The sequence below is a fragment of the Sinocyclocheilus anshuiensis genome, unplaced genomic scaffold, assembly GCF_001515605.1.
Source record: "Sinocyclocheilus anshuiensis isolate Anshui unplaced genomic scaffold, SAMN03320099.WGS_v1.1 scaffold420, whole genome shotgun sequence".
Classification (NCBI taxonomy): domain Eukaryota; kingdom Metazoa; phylum Chordata; class Actinopteri; order Cypriniformes; family Cyprinidae; genus Sinocyclocheilus; species Sinocyclocheilus anshuiensis.
This window is the reverse complement of record NW_015557082.1, coordinates 989266-1004515: the sequence shown is the minus strand read 5'-3', so window position 1 is coordinate 1004515 and position 15250 is coordinate 989266. Positions and strand designations below refer to the sequence as shown.

At 35.5% G+C, this 15250-nt stretch overlaps 1 protein-coding gene across 1 annotated transcript in view; it reads right to left on the bottom strand.

Moving 5' to 3' along the window:
- Positions 1-556: 556 nt before the first annotated feature.
- atp8b3 (ATPase phospholipid transporting 8B3) overlaps positions 557-15250 on the bottom strand; it is an 18057-nt gene continuing 3363 nt past the window's right edge. The window contains exons 6-27 of the mRNA XM_016471691.1: positions 14494-14585; positions 14206-14319; positions 12627-12725; positions 12410-12471; positions 12212-12284; positions 11906-11976; positions 11345-11436; positions 11077-11235; positions 10871-10959; positions 10189-10291; positions 10017-10129; positions 6554-6718; positions 6331-6442; positions 6164-6239; positions 5034-5154; positions 4381-4567; positions 4047-4270; positions 3809-3892; positions 3497-3721; positions 3263-3401; positions 1236-1366; positions 557-1131 (exon numbers count right to left, since the gene is read on the bottom strand). Coding sequence (XP_016327177.1) covers positions 895-1131; positions 1236-1366; positions 3263-3401; positions 3497-3721; positions 3809-3892; positions 4047-4270; positions 4381-4567; positions 5034-5154; positions 6164-6239; positions 6331-6442; positions 6554-6718; positions 10017-10129; positions 10189-10291; positions 10871-10959; positions 11077-11235; positions 11345-11436; positions 11906-11976; positions 12212-12284; positions 12410-12471; positions 12627-12725; positions 14206-14319; positions 14494-14585 — 2768 coding nt within the window. The 3' untranslated portion in view covers positions 557-894. The remainder of the gene's footprint in view (positions 1132-1235; positions 1367-3262; positions 3402-3496; positions 3722-3808; positions 3893-4046; positions 4271-4380; positions 4568-5033; positions 5155-6163; positions 6240-6330; positions 6443-6553; positions 6719-10016; positions 10130-10188; positions 10292-10870; positions 10960-11076; positions 11236-11344; positions 11437-11905; positions 11977-12211; positions 12285-12409; positions 12472-12626; positions 12726-14205; positions 14320-14493; positions 14586-15250) is intronic.

The following is a 15250-nucleotide window of genomic DNA, read 5'->3' as shown; positions in this document are numbered from 1 at the left end:
TAAATATTTAATTGAGAATATATTTTCAATTAAATATATTTATTTGTAAAATTTTATACAAAAATACAAGTATATTTAAAAGATCTAATATTACAAACTAAAGAGGATGGGATTTAGCTTTTATCAACTATTTGGCCCTATGATGCGCATAATGTTATGACAAATTGGGGATTTACAACTTTTTTTGCATTTTAAAATGTTCAAACCCTCCCCAACACACACAAACTTGTTCTCAGGCAGCTGTTAAAGGTAAAAGGGCATGCTATTATGGAGAGCCTCATTCCTCCTCCTGTCCTACAGGGGGAGCCAGAGAGCCTGTGGAGCACTTTTCATTCAGTGCAGGAAGGAGACAAATTGGAATAATAACTGTTACAGGGAAAAAAAAGGTAATATGGGTAAATTGCGTGTTTTGAAATAAAATAAAACCACTGTTGAACATTTTCACGCTATTGTCTGTTTATTTATCTAGCCTGGATTTCACTGCAGCAATGAAGATAAAAAAGAATATATTTTCAATTAAATATATTTATTTGTAAGATTTTATACAAAAATACAAGAATATTTAAAAGATCTAATATTACAAACTAAAGAGGATGGGATTTACCTTTTATCAACTATTTGGCCCTATGATGCGCATAATGTTATGACAAATTGGGGATTTACAACTTTTTTTGCATTTTAAAATGTTCAAACCCTCCCCATAACATTAAGTATTGGCAAAATGGTCACTATCAATTAGATTAGGTGTATTCTGGGCCTCCATTTTGGAATTGCACCAAAAACCCTAGGTTTCAGGACCACGGACTTTTTAAAATATATATAAAAATAAGAATTAAAATATTTGCTACTCATATCACATTTTCAGTGCATGACAAAACACACTGAAGATGCTAGCTAGCATGCCACATCACCACTATTCATTTCTATAAGTGAACCCTGTGGAGATTCTTTCTTCAGACTATCTGCTGTAACTCTCCTGTCCTGTGGGGGTGCCGTAGAGGGAAGCCCAACTCCTGTGGTGATTAACTTTCCAAAACCTTTCCCTTGGGACACCGCATAGGATGAACGACGCTGAAGGGTACCTCTCTGAAACCACGACTTCAGCTCAACAGGCTTATTCGAGCTGTGGATCTGCATGTGGGAAAAGGACAATACGGTGAGCACAGACAATAACACAACATGCCTTATATGCTAATTGTGACAAAAGGATTTGTGATAGGAAAGTGGAGATCAACCTTATGTTTGTTGGGGTTTGTTAGCACAACACCTAAGGCCCGTATGGTTATTGAGGGAAGGACAGCAATACAGGTGGTCACACATATGGTCAGCCAAACCTCAGGGGTACTGTAAGCATTTGGTGATGCTCCTGAAATTTCAAGATTCAGATAATCAACAGCATTTCAACATTAAGGGAATCTGCTTGAAATCCCTTATAAAGAGTTTCTGCATTTGTATATTTCACAGCTTAAAGTCTTTTAACACTGCCTCCTGGTGGTGTGTATAAATACAGAGAGTCTCAAAAATTCAGCTTGTGAAAACATGAAAGGTTCACATGTTCATATATATATATATATATATATATATATACACCCACAGTTGTGTGCAAAATTTTACATACACTTTTTACATACACATGCAGTATCTGGAAAATATTATTTTACCAAAATAAGAGGGTTCATACAAAATGCAAGTTATTTTGTTTTCCAGCATCTTTTGCATATTTGAACCCTTTCCAACAATGACTATGATTTTGAGATCCATCTTTTCACACTGACGACAACTGAGGGACTCATATGCAACTATAATAAATGGTTTAAACGCTCACTGATGCTCCAGAAGGAAACACAATGCATTAAGAGCGTAAACTTTTGAACAGAATGAAGATGTGTACATTTCTCTTATTTTGCCTAAATATCATATTTAGTACTGCCCTTCAGAAGCTGCAGAAGATACATGTTTCCCAGAAGACAAAATAAGTTCAGTTTACCCTGATCTTCAAATTCAAAGTTTTCACCTCCAAGCTATTAATGTATCGTGTTTCCTTCTGGAGCATCTGAGCATTGCGTATGTGTCCCTCAATTGTCCTCAGTGTGAAAAGATGGATCTCAAAATCATACAGTCATTGTTGGAAAGGGTTCAAATATGCAAAAGATGAGGAACAGTGCTCAGTTTAGTTGTTCAGGACAAACAAGGGACTCATGAACAACCAAAACAAAACAAAACAAAAAACAGCAGTGGATCATCCAGGTAACAACACAGTATTAAGAATCAAGTGTAAACTTTTGAACGGGTCATTTTTATAAATTCAGCTATTATGTTCTCTTGTGGAATATATGTAAATGTTTTTTATGTGATTATTCAAGTCAGTACTAAATAAAAAAGAACATGCATTTTGTATGATCCCTCTTATTTTGGTAAAATAATTAACATTTTGCAGATACTGCAAAGTGTATGCAAAATTGTAACCACAACTATATATATATATATATATATAGAGAGAGAGAGAGAGAGAGACAGAGAGAGAGAGAGAGGGAAAATAAATATATAAAACTAAATCTATAAAATTGAAAATGAATGACAAATAAATAAAACATTTTCTAATATTCATTCTAAATTGTAAAAATATTTACCAAATTAAATTATTCCAAAAATGTACACATAATTCTTTCTAATACTCATTCATTTTCAGTTAAAATATTTATTCAGTTAAAATTATTTTTAAGTCTGACATTTAAAAACAAATGTAATATAATTACAAACATTTACTTTCACTTATCCAATTTTTAATTGGTTCATATTTTTTTAAAGTCTACAACATTACTTTATAAACGCATTTAAAAACGTTACTTTAAAAACGTATATAATTATGCATAAGATTTAAATGCATTTTGTTATATCCACATATTTTCTGTTCTAAAATCAAAATCAAAAATCAGTTATTTACTTCTAAAATCTATAATATTTTTATATTTATTTTATATAATATTATTATATTTTATATTTAAATTTTTTTAAAGTAATTTGTGTTTCTTGGATAAATCATGGAAACCAATACAATCATAAAAATATATTTCATATATATCATAAAATATATTTTAGATAAATAAAACTAGCACCTAAAATTACTTTTTACAAGTGCATTTCCTATAAAATTGGAGCCTTGATGGGGTGATATAGAAAGTTTACTACTTGATTAGATTCATCTCTTCTTTCAGGGATATGTTATTTACATGAACAATGATTAATCTGCAGACATGAATACCCAGAAAAAAGTAATCTTTGGGTGAGGCAGTGAAGAGCCGAGCACTATGGAGAGCCAGCATGGACAGAAAGAATGCCACCAAACTAAAAACAACTGCTGCAACGCTGTACTTGGTCCAGAATTTTGTATGTAGAATAACCTAAAACCGACAGACAGAAACAAAATTATACCTTTATTTAATCAATATACTTTTATTAAATATTATCGTAGCCTTTGTTGATGCCATCTAGTTACCTCAACAGTCATGGTAAGCACTACAGATGTTTGAACCGTTACAGCTAAAGTCTGATAATCGAGAGCAGAGTACTGCAATATTCCCATAGGGATGAAGAACAGGATGATGGAGGTGTAGATCGAGTAGAGGAGCGTGATGGCCAGAACTAAAGGATTGAAAAGCTGCTGCTTCTGTCCAATCGAGTAGATCTCAGGCCAACGCAGACAACTCTTGGCGCTCACATCCTATCATGGAGTTAATGTAAACAGTAAGACTTCCAGATGAACCAATCAGATGTTAGATTTCTTGTGATCTGTTTGTATTTAGCGCACCTGTTCAAAAAAACCCATGCACTGTATAGGCAGGGATGTGTACAGTGTTGTGTAGAGGCTAATAAACCAGCTCTCATACATAGGCTGGAAAAGAGGGGAAAAATGCACCAAAATAAGCTGCTCATGTCATTTCTTAGAGAAACAATACTGCATGTTGTTTTGACTGTTTGACTGTAATGACAGATATTTTTGCAGTGTTGGTGGGTGTAAAGTGAATTAAGTGACCTAGTTGCTCTACCTGAGCGCTGAAGCCATTGTAGAAACTATACCAAATGTGCACCAGAGCAAAAGCAGTGGTTTTGTAGAGGAAATAGCGCAGAAGGATGCAGATGCGGTAGTATGACCAGTGCCCGTGTACCAACAGCAGCCTGCGAAGGAAGCTGAACTGTGCCAGAGCGAAATCTGCATTCTGCACCGCCTGACTGCCCTCCATGCCGCAAAGACCAACGCCTATATGTGCCGCTGGTGTATATACGAGAGATTAGTTGATTAGCAATGTGATAATTTGCTAGAGAAATAACAAATAATGCATTTAAATAGTTGCTGTTTTGATCAAACAGGAAATTTCTCACTCTTGATCATGTTGACATCGTTGGCACCATCGCCTATCGCCATTGTAATCGAAGTCGAATGCTTCCTGACCATCTCCACCACTTCCGCTTTTTGCGCCGGTGTGACACGACAGCACAATACAGACTGGCACTGATCGGACAGAGCAACAAACTTTGCCCCCCATTCTGGCGTTCTGGTCAATTCTGCCTGTAATGTTCAGAAAATAAACAGGGACACATATTAATACATCATTAATATTGTGAAAAATGATCGCAATTTAAAATAACTGGTTTGTATTGTAATATATTTTCAAATGTAATTTATTCCTGTGTTGTAAAGCCGAATTTTCAGCATCATTACTCCAGTCTTCAGAGTCACATGATCCTTTGGAAATCATTCTATGCTGATTTGCTGCTCAAGAAACATTTCCTATTATTATCAACGCTGAAAACAGTTGTGCTGCTCAACATTTTTGTGGAAACGTATACCTTTTTTTCAATAGAATAGCATTTATTAGAAATAGAAATCTTCTGAAGCATTATAAATGCCTTGACTGTCACTTTTGATCAACTGAATTCATCCTTCCTGAATAAAAGTATTACTTTCTATTATTGTACTGTATATCTAAAATGTTCAGATTTAAAAGCATGAACCTTTGGCTTTATATGCTCACCAGTTCAGGACCCGAAATTACTAGTGCTGCTTTGCTCTTCACCGCTCTCCTGTCTGTGATCCAAACCTCCGGCTCTTTAGACATGACATGAACATCTGGAGAAGGAGACTCTAGAAGCTGCCTGGAGATGTTGACAACAGTCATGTTGAGTTATATTACATGTGAATGTGTATTTGTATAAGACGTGCAATGAAAACATTTTTTTTTCTGTTCTCACAAATTCACAACCTATTAGAACACATTTGATGCTTAACAGACAGCTATATGGATAGGATCATGGACCAATTAAATGTCATTGTGGGTGTGGCTATCTAGCGTGACGTGATAATAATAGAAACAAAGCAAAATGACCAACTAGTTGCAACCATACTTCTATATGCTTCAAATGGTGACAGGAGGTACATACAGTTTGAGGCTGCATCCAAAATCCCATACTTCCCTACTACATAGTCGGCAAAAAATGGTGTGCTAAAAGAGTAGCATGTCTGAATTCACAGTATTCATAAAACAAAACGGCTGCAAGTAATTACTTATTCAAAAGAAGTACCTGCTCAGAGAATATGTGATTTCGGACACAGTCTAAATATCTAGAAAATGTGTGGTCATAAAAGTCTCATGCTTTTAAAAATCTTTTGCAATTGTAGGGGTAATAATAATAATAATAATAATTATTATTATTATTAAACATTTCATTTTATTTAAATTATTACATAATATAACTATGATTTAATAAGCATCATCACATCATTATTATTATTAATAATAATATACATTTAATTATTAATTATATTAAATATAATTAGTGAATAATGATTATAATAATGATAATAATTCTTTATATAATTAAATTATTACAAAATACAAACATTAAATTATAAAATGAAAAAATAAATATTACTATTAATAGTTATTACTATTTTATTATTATACATAGTATAATATGTTATATTATACATTTTATTATTGTACAGAAAATTTTAACATACCACTTTCAACAAACTGTGATGTGGGGCACATTAATACTACATTTTTTAGTATGGGTAGTTTGCAAATTGGGTGCTTGTCACAGTAACAGCTGATTCGAATAATCTCCGATTGTAGAAATGTTAGATATGCCTGTATTTTCTGACCTAAGCTCCTCCCCTTGAATTAGGGTCGTGTCTGGATCCATAAGTTTGCAGGCATATCCCACATTCACAGCCGTTTCTGTTGGGAAGAAGTAGCAAACAGCATAAATTTGTTTTAATTTACTGTTTTAGGTTCTTGAAACCAGCTTATACATATGCTGAAACGGCACCTGTTTTGTCTCCCGTCAGCACCCACACCTTCAACCCCGCCCTCCGCAGGGTGGCGATGGTCTCGGGGACACCTTCCTGGAGACGATCCTCAATGGCAGTCACGCCCAACAGCTACACAAACAGGATTGTTTAATAACAGAACACTACATGCTTTTGATAATTTGCCATCCTAAAGTTGACTCCAGAGACAATTAGTGTTTCATAATAACTCCCTTTGAGTACCGTTAAGTCTTTTTCCATTTGATCATATATCTCTTCGAGCGCAGTCTCCTGGTTACCCGTCCATGTGCCCGCCTGACTGAGGGTGCGGCTCCACTCTGTCCACAGGGCTTCAGGAACCGAGCGCACCGCCACACACAGAGTCCTCAGACAGCTCTGAGCGAACAGCTGCCAACCGCACACACATCCAAAGACATCAACAAATGCCTCATACGTAAACTCATACTCAACCATTTTCCTTTCACACAATAACGATAACTATGAAGATAATTATATTAGCATCCACACCAACACACAACAACGTTGTTTAATTCATGATAAGCATGGTGCAGTTATATCATCTGCTACGTTAAAGGGGTCATGAACTGAGAAACCAAAATTCCCTTGATATTTTGACATATAAGAGGTCACTGCACTATAAAAACATCCTGTAAGTTTCAGAACTCGAAACTTTCAAGACATCAACAAATGCCTCATACGTAAACTCATACTCAACCATTTTCCTTTCACACAATAACGATAACTATGAAGATAATTATATTAGCATCCACACCAACACACAACAACGTTGTTTAATTCATGATAAGCATGGTGCAGTTATATCATCTGCTACGTTAAAGGGGTCATGAACTGAGAAACCAAAATTCCCTTGATATTTTGACATATAAGATGTCACTGCACTATAAAAACATCCTGTAAATTTCAGAACTCGAAACTTTCTCGTTAGTCTAAAAACAGCTTATATTGAAGCCAATCTGCCAAAATGACAACTTGTGGAATGTACGACTATAATGTAATAGTGTGGATAAACACCGCCTCCGCAGAAGATCAACACCTGCTTCTACATCACTGCCTGTTTAGCCCCGCCCACCGATTCACGCATAGCGTAAATAACGAGAGGCGAAAGCACAGGTCTTTGCAGAAATCAACCAAACGATAAAGATGGCTCTGAAGACAATACGATGCTGTGCAGTCGTTGAATTGTCTTCCTTCTGATCCCATCCTTTTCTCGTTAGTCTAAAAACAGCTTATATTGAAGCCAATCTGCCAAAATGACAACTTGTGGAATGTACGACTATAATGTAATAGTGTGGATAAACACCGCCTCCGCAGAAGATCAACACCTGCTTCTACATCACTGCCTGTTTAGCCCCGCCCACCGATTCACGCATAGTGTAAATAACGAGAGGCGAAAGCACAGGTCTATGCAGAAATCAACCAAACGATAAAGATGGCTCTGAAGACAAGACGATGCTGTGCAGTGCCAAGTTGAGGAAAAACAGTCGTTGAATCGTCTTCCTTCTGATCCCAACCTTAGGAAAGAGTGGATGAACTTTATTTTTAATGAAGATCCAGACCCCGTAAGTAAGAACTTGGTCCTTTGTTCACTTCATTTTAACGCAGATTCGTTTACAAACAAGGCACAATTCGACGCGGGATTTTCAAAAAGATTGAAACAGACGATGCTGTGCCAACTATATTGGATCCGACCGTAATGTCTCAACACAAGTGTGAGTAACTGTTTTTATTACATGATCACTATTGCTTTGTCTTTTCTTACAGATGTTTGAGTATTTAAAAGTTTTTGGATCTAAATCACAACAGCATCCATCTATGAAGGATGTAGGCCAGATTCCTCAATAGGCGGCCGCGGGCCACATCCGGCCCGTGAGAGAAAAAAGTTTGGCCTGTGCTAATTTCAAATTAAAAAAATGAAAATTCAAATGCAGCATCAGAAAGCTACATTAACTTACACTGTGTCTACACCGGACGCCAGCGGCGCGGCGCGACACGACAAACCCCTGACAGTAAACTGCTGACTCGTTAGAACTTGGTCCTTTGTTCACTTCATTTTAACGCAGATTCGTTTACAAACAAGGCACAATTCGACGCGGGATTTTCAAAAAGATTGAAACAGACGATGCTGTGCCAACTATATTGGATCCGACCGTAATGTCTCAACACAAGTGTGAGTAACTGTTTTTATTACATGATCACTATTGCTTTGTCTTTTCTTACAGATGTTTGAGTATTTAAAAGTTTTTGGATCTAAATCACAACAGCATCCATCTATGAAGGATGTAGGCCAGATTCCTCAATAGGCGGCCGCGGGCCACATCCGGCCCGTGAGAGAAAAAAGTTTGGCCCGTGCTGATTTCAAATAATGTGGCATGAAAATTCAAATGCAGCATCAGAAAGCTACATTAACTTACATTGTGTCTACACCGGACGCCAGCGGCGCGGCGCGACACGACAAACCCGACAGTAAACTGCTGACTCGTTCTATTTATAACGTACTGACACAACGTTCAAATGATTTGCAATGCTTTGTCGCGTCCAGTGTAGATAGATGTGACAGCAAAAACATGGCGAGTGTGTAGAAAAGAAAAGTCGACACGGAAAATAGATGATTAAAATGTGAATGGACTGAACCGTTTTGAGTGAGTGACTGACATATACCATCTCTGTTATGGAATAGGCTACACGTGTTGGTTCGCAGTGAGTTCACAGTTTTAAAGTATAAGTTTGCTTTAATTTATTTTCAAGATCTGAGGTAAAATATCTATTGTTGCTTTCACTATGGCTATAAAGATAATGCAAAATAATATTCAAACTCACATTAGACACTTTTAACATTGAATAAAGCACATAATCATTACCTGACATTATCACTGTCATATTTTATATGTTGTTCCTTCCGCCATGTTGCAGAAAATAAAAACCGTTCCTAAAATAGAATCCCATGTTGCTTATTGTCACGTGTCGCTGTCGCGGGTGGTTAGGACAAAAACTACATGGAAAAGATACTTTTTATCTTGTCGTGTCTGGTTGGGACACACGGTGTTACAATCATAGCAGTGGGCGTTTACTTCCGAGTCTACGATCCACCACGTCTATTCAAACAGAGGGTTCAGATGGGGGAGTTAAACAGGACAGAAAAAGATGTTTTTTTAATGTAAAAATCTTTATAAAATAAGGGGACCTCAGAGAACAGTACAAAATAATAAAGCCAGTTCACGATCCCTTTAAATGCTCTCAAGCTCTTTAAAGTTGAATAGATTCTGATTAGCTGTCAATAACTATTCATTTTCCATCCAATGTTGTGAATTTATCTTATGCAGAAAATGTGAATATTGCATAAAACATTTGTGAATAAAGCACGGTTTCCATCCATTGTGTTCAAGAGAACAAAATTCCCACTTCCTGGTGCTAATTATAAATAATAAAAATTAAAGTTGCTGCAACAAGGAAGCCTGTGGCTCTTTTTCCTACATAATAAATGACTTGCGCCTTAGTGTGCAGATGAAATGCAATAGCAAACTCTGCCATGCTATCTTGCATTCGAAGGCAAATGATGTTTGGGAAAGTAATCTTGTGAGACCGTTCTAAACCAAATCATATCGATGATGGACTTTGGCATTTCAGAATGATTATAACAATGGATGGGCCTTTAAAGTCGCCTCACCTCTAGAGCTCTCTCGGTGCTCTCCTGAAGTGGCCGGTCCGTTTGAAGCCTTTCCAGAACAACAATATCTGCACCTTTACAGTACAGCTTCAACTGTCCTCCAGGGTCCCGCACTACACAAACCCATACATTAACCCATATGTTAATATGGTTTTTACACATGACGAATCACGCTGCAAGACCGTGACAACGTCGTACTGAGGGGAAACCCTGTGCTCAAAAAGCCCAGCGCCCACAGCCAGGAGAAGAGCTGTTGTTAGCATGAACAGCAGAATCTGAAACATGATTAAAAAAAAAAGTTAGATGGGGAACATTTTCAGACAGATTCATAAGAAACATTCATAAAGACAAGTGTGTTAATACATAAAGAAAACAACAAAAAAAAAAAACTAAACAAAAAAAATAAAAACACAAATCTAAAAATAAAAATATATAAACAAAATTAAAATAAATAGTATAAATACATTTTAAAAATATAAATAAAATAAATGTATAATACAAATATACACAAATAAAAAAACAGTCACAAAAAAATTAGCCTAAATAAAAAAAATAAATGGAGGTCTTCACAGTTATATTTTTGATCATTAAAATGAGCTTTTAATTAGTAAAAAAATTAAAAAGTATTTCTTACTGCAATTAATCAAATGTAGTAAGATCACTCTAACCAATTATATATGATATTTGCATATGATTTGAATTGTTATATACAGCTAAGAAGGTCAACGAGTGATTGCACAATCAATGCACTTAAAAAGCTACTATTCAGGCCCTTCATGTTAATTTTAAGTTAATAGTTTTAATTTTAAGATAATAGTTGATGTAAAGTTATACAGTTTCTTTCTCTCTCTTACCACCAACACAGTTTTGTTTAGTAGTATTTCCACTTGAGTTTTCTTCAGTTTCAGTTTTCCACAGTTTTGCAGAATTTTACTATCTGAGCCTGTTATGGTCAAAGAAAAACAATACATTTTTCATCTGTCAACCAAGGCCATTTGAAACAATAGGTCTGCACAGGACTGGTAGTGTTTAGGCTACAAATAGCACAGATTTTATTTACCTGTGTATATGGCTAATCCATAAACTATGTTCGTGTTTCGCAGCACAGTCCCTCGGAGGAGCAGGTGGTCTGTGTCCAGAAGGTGGTGCTCTCCTTTCCAATGTAACTCACCTTTGAAGGAATGCAAATTACCGTTTGGTTCTTCGCACCACACAATACCTAAGGTAAAAAAAAGAGAGAGAGAGAAAGAGTCAAAGAAATGAATAGAAAGCTTATCTTCTGGTCACTACAAATGAATGACTCCAATGTTTGCCGAGTCCATACAAACCATCAAAGGCTGCCAGGTTTTCCTTAACTGAATCTCCATTCAGCTCAGTATGAGTTACACTAAGAGCCTGGCGAAACTTCAAGTTGGTTTCTCTGCAAACAGCAGAATAATAGAGTGTAAGAACAATGCAAACATGCTACATTAGCACTGGAGCTAATCTTCCACAACATGGTATATTTGGTGTATTTAAAGATGGTTCTTTAAAGTTTCTTTACACATAGTAACAGTTCTATTTAGAACCATATGAGCCTGAAGAATCCTTTTTATTGTTGTTGTTGAAATAGTTTAAGGTTCTTTATTCCCGCCTTTTTGTTTTTCAAATCTGTAACTGTCGAAGCCACCTCATCCAACTACACAGACTGTCAACACACTCTTAACAGGTAAATTTCTTTCTGAAAATGTCTATAAATTTAAAGTTTCAAACTGTAACTGGTTTCCTAACAATAAAGTCTTTTGTTATTTTTAGTTTAACCGAACATGTAAATGTGACCAGCTTTCATATCTGCCGTGGGAATGCTAGTCAGTCAGTTCTGCTGTGTGTCCAGAAGGAGATGCTCTTACCCATCGATGTCTGCTGTTTCTACATAGCAAAGGCTGTGTGGCTCAGTGCTGAAAAGGAGGAGCAAATCTGCCTGGGATAAACAACAGAACAAACTTTAGGGTTGTTAGCATTAGCTAAACTTGTTTGCAGTTGATCTTAAGTGGGGAAATAACTTCATAGATCCACTAAAAGTCACTTTGAGACCAAAATGAGATCAGAAAGTTTGGTATTGGTATCTAATGCAATGAAATTCATATTTAAGTGTGACTTGTGTGCCCAAATACATTTTTGGCTGCTGGGTTAGAAACACAGATACACACACTCACAGGTATGATCTGGTCCTTATGAACCTGGAGAATTTCACCAACACGTACATCTTTCCACTTAACGGTTTTGAAGCTGCAAGGGAGATATTTAAGAGGAAGACTTTTTAAGTGAGAGATTCTCTGTAAATCTAAATTCGGTTGACGATGATGTGTTTGTTTTGTTTCTGAGCTTTCCAGGCCCCTGACAGCATTACTCACCCCTCAGGAGTGAGAATGTCACATGGGCGCCGGTTAATTTGTCCATCACTACGTCGTCTGCCCTGTGAGACGTGGGAGCAGAGGGAGCGTGATAGATAGATGTGGGAGTGAGGGGAAAATGGCTGAAAACTGAGATATGGCTGGTCTTCAGACTTCTATGTAAGTGAAAGTAGTTTAAAAGCATCGATTGAGAGAATGACATGAATGATAGACTCACCAAGTCTGTGGCTAGATCTTTACACCCACGCACAAGCAGAACAAACAGCAAAGGAAGCATAGTGCTGTACCAAGGGATGGTTGCAATTATAGGAACACACTGTAAATGAAATACGCACAAAACAGCTAAATTGCCACCTATTTGATTAAAAATGCATATAAATAAAAAGTAAATGGTCTGTATAAAGCCAATTTCTAATCCCAGCTGAACACCTCTGGTGTGACTTTAAATGCAGACCTTGTATTTCCATCTCTGTTGCAACAGTTTCGGAAGTGTCTAAAATGACTGTACCCATATGTACAAGTCACAGGTGTTTGGTGATGAGTTTTTGGCTCAAGGTCTGGATTTAAAGTCACACCAGAGGTGTTCAGCTGGGATTAGGACTTGGCTTTCTGCAGACCAGTCAAGTTCTTCCACACTGACTAAATCAATCATTTCTTTTTGAACCTTGCCTTACACAGAGGCATTGTCATAACTGAATAGAAAATGGTCCTGTCCAAACTGTTGCTATAAAATTAGAAGCACACAATTCCCTAGAATATCATATCATCGTAGTCAAACCTGTTCATTAGAAGGGGGTGTCCCAATACCCAATACTTTTGTTCATATAGTATATATATACTGTGTGTATATATATATATATATATATATTGTGTGTGTGTGTGTGTGTGTGTGTATATAATGTGCTATATATATATATGTATATGTGTGTGTGTGTGTGTGTGTGTGTGTGTGTATATATAAAAAATGTATATTCACACATTCACAAATTTATTTCAGAATATTATTATTAATAAATTATATGTAACTTAATACACTTATACTGGATTATTATAAATAATAAATTAATCAATATTAATCAGTTACTATTATATTATTTATATCAAGTTGGAAATCACCCAACAATATATTGGGTAAATAGTCTGAAAACTTTAAAACAAAGAAACAAAATGATGTAAAATAAATAAAAAATATTTAACATTCTGCACAATTTCCAATCAACTCAATGAAGAACTGTGGATCTTTTCATATATATATATGATCACATAGCTTAAGATCTTTATAAAATATACTTTATAGCCTACAAGCATTTGCATATTTGAAACATAAAAATATGAGCACATTTACACAAAATGGCCAGATTATACCGGAAAATTGAAGATATAACGTGTCCTATAGAGCCAATTTATTATGCCATTTCCAGTACAGACTCAAATGGGGTTAAGAATAAACCATAGCATTGCCAATATTAAGTTAAGTACTCACAAGATTTATGAATTGAAACTCAAATATTTACCCTATACAATCTAACTGATGTTTTTATGATTTCTCATTTATCTTATTTATTGTAAGAGGGTGTTTTTAGCCATGTCTATGTAGAAGTCTTTTTCAAACAGCAGGTGTTTTTGACTCACTATTTGCAAAAGAGCATGCTTCATTCATCATGAGTTCAAGGTGGCCACTCTAGTTCAGTATTCATAGGAAAAATGTGCTAGTCAAATAACTGGGTTTGGCATTTAAACGTGAATTAGCATCGTGAATCTTTCTGTCACAGAAATGCGAAATAAAACCCACAAACCTGCAAGACCACAATAAGTAGGAAGAAAAGATTCGCCATTCGCTGGAACTGTTCATACAGGTTAAGGGGCAAAAATGTCAGAGGGGTGTATTTGTAGCTCCGCACCACATTGTCCTGGAAACAAAACCCATTAGGAAAGTGTTAAACTAACGAATAAAACTGGGTACTTGCTGTCACACCACTGGAAACATCAACATATGTGTGGCAGCCCAAAGGTATCAAATGTTGTTTAATGCTTCCATAACTACTTCTCTCCAGACAATATGAATCAAAACGTTTCTCACGTACAGCATAACGCCCCCAGCGGAAACACAGGAAAGACTTGCGGCGACAGGACCGATGAAAATAACGCTCGTTGGCACGAACCTCCCATTTGAGTCCTGAGAAAAGATAATAGAACATCATGTCATCCAAAACTTTCAGAGTTAGAAATTAATCATTTTACAAGAATGAAAATTCTGAGCCACATCTTATCATAAGAGACAATTCCACCCAACATATGTTTTTAAATTGTGTGCCTGAAATATTACTGCTTTTTTTCTGCCAGTACTAAACACACACACCCAAATCTAGTTCATCTTCAGCCTTGAGATAGAAAACTTCACAAATAAATGTACTGCTAAATAAATGAATATATATATGAAGAGTTCAGATGCAAAAGCCTCTAAGTGCCATCTGAAATTTTCATCTAAAATTAGCATTTTTATAAGGAAAGAAAATATCAAAAGGCAATATATATATATATATATATATATTTATATATATATATTTATATTTTAAAAATAAATAATTTTGTTTTTTAATTATTTGCATGAAAAAATACGTTCATTAGATTAATTAAATAATTAATAATGCATGTTTAATGCCCTAATTAGACGTTTTACACTAAAAAGTGAGAAATATGAAAAACGTTTAATTTTATGTTTAATATTATGTTTAATTTTTAAATTTTATGTTGATTAAATGCTTGTATTATACAAACATTTAACACAATTTGTTTATTAAGAGTGGTTTACAGATTGTGTTAAATGTTTGTATAATACAA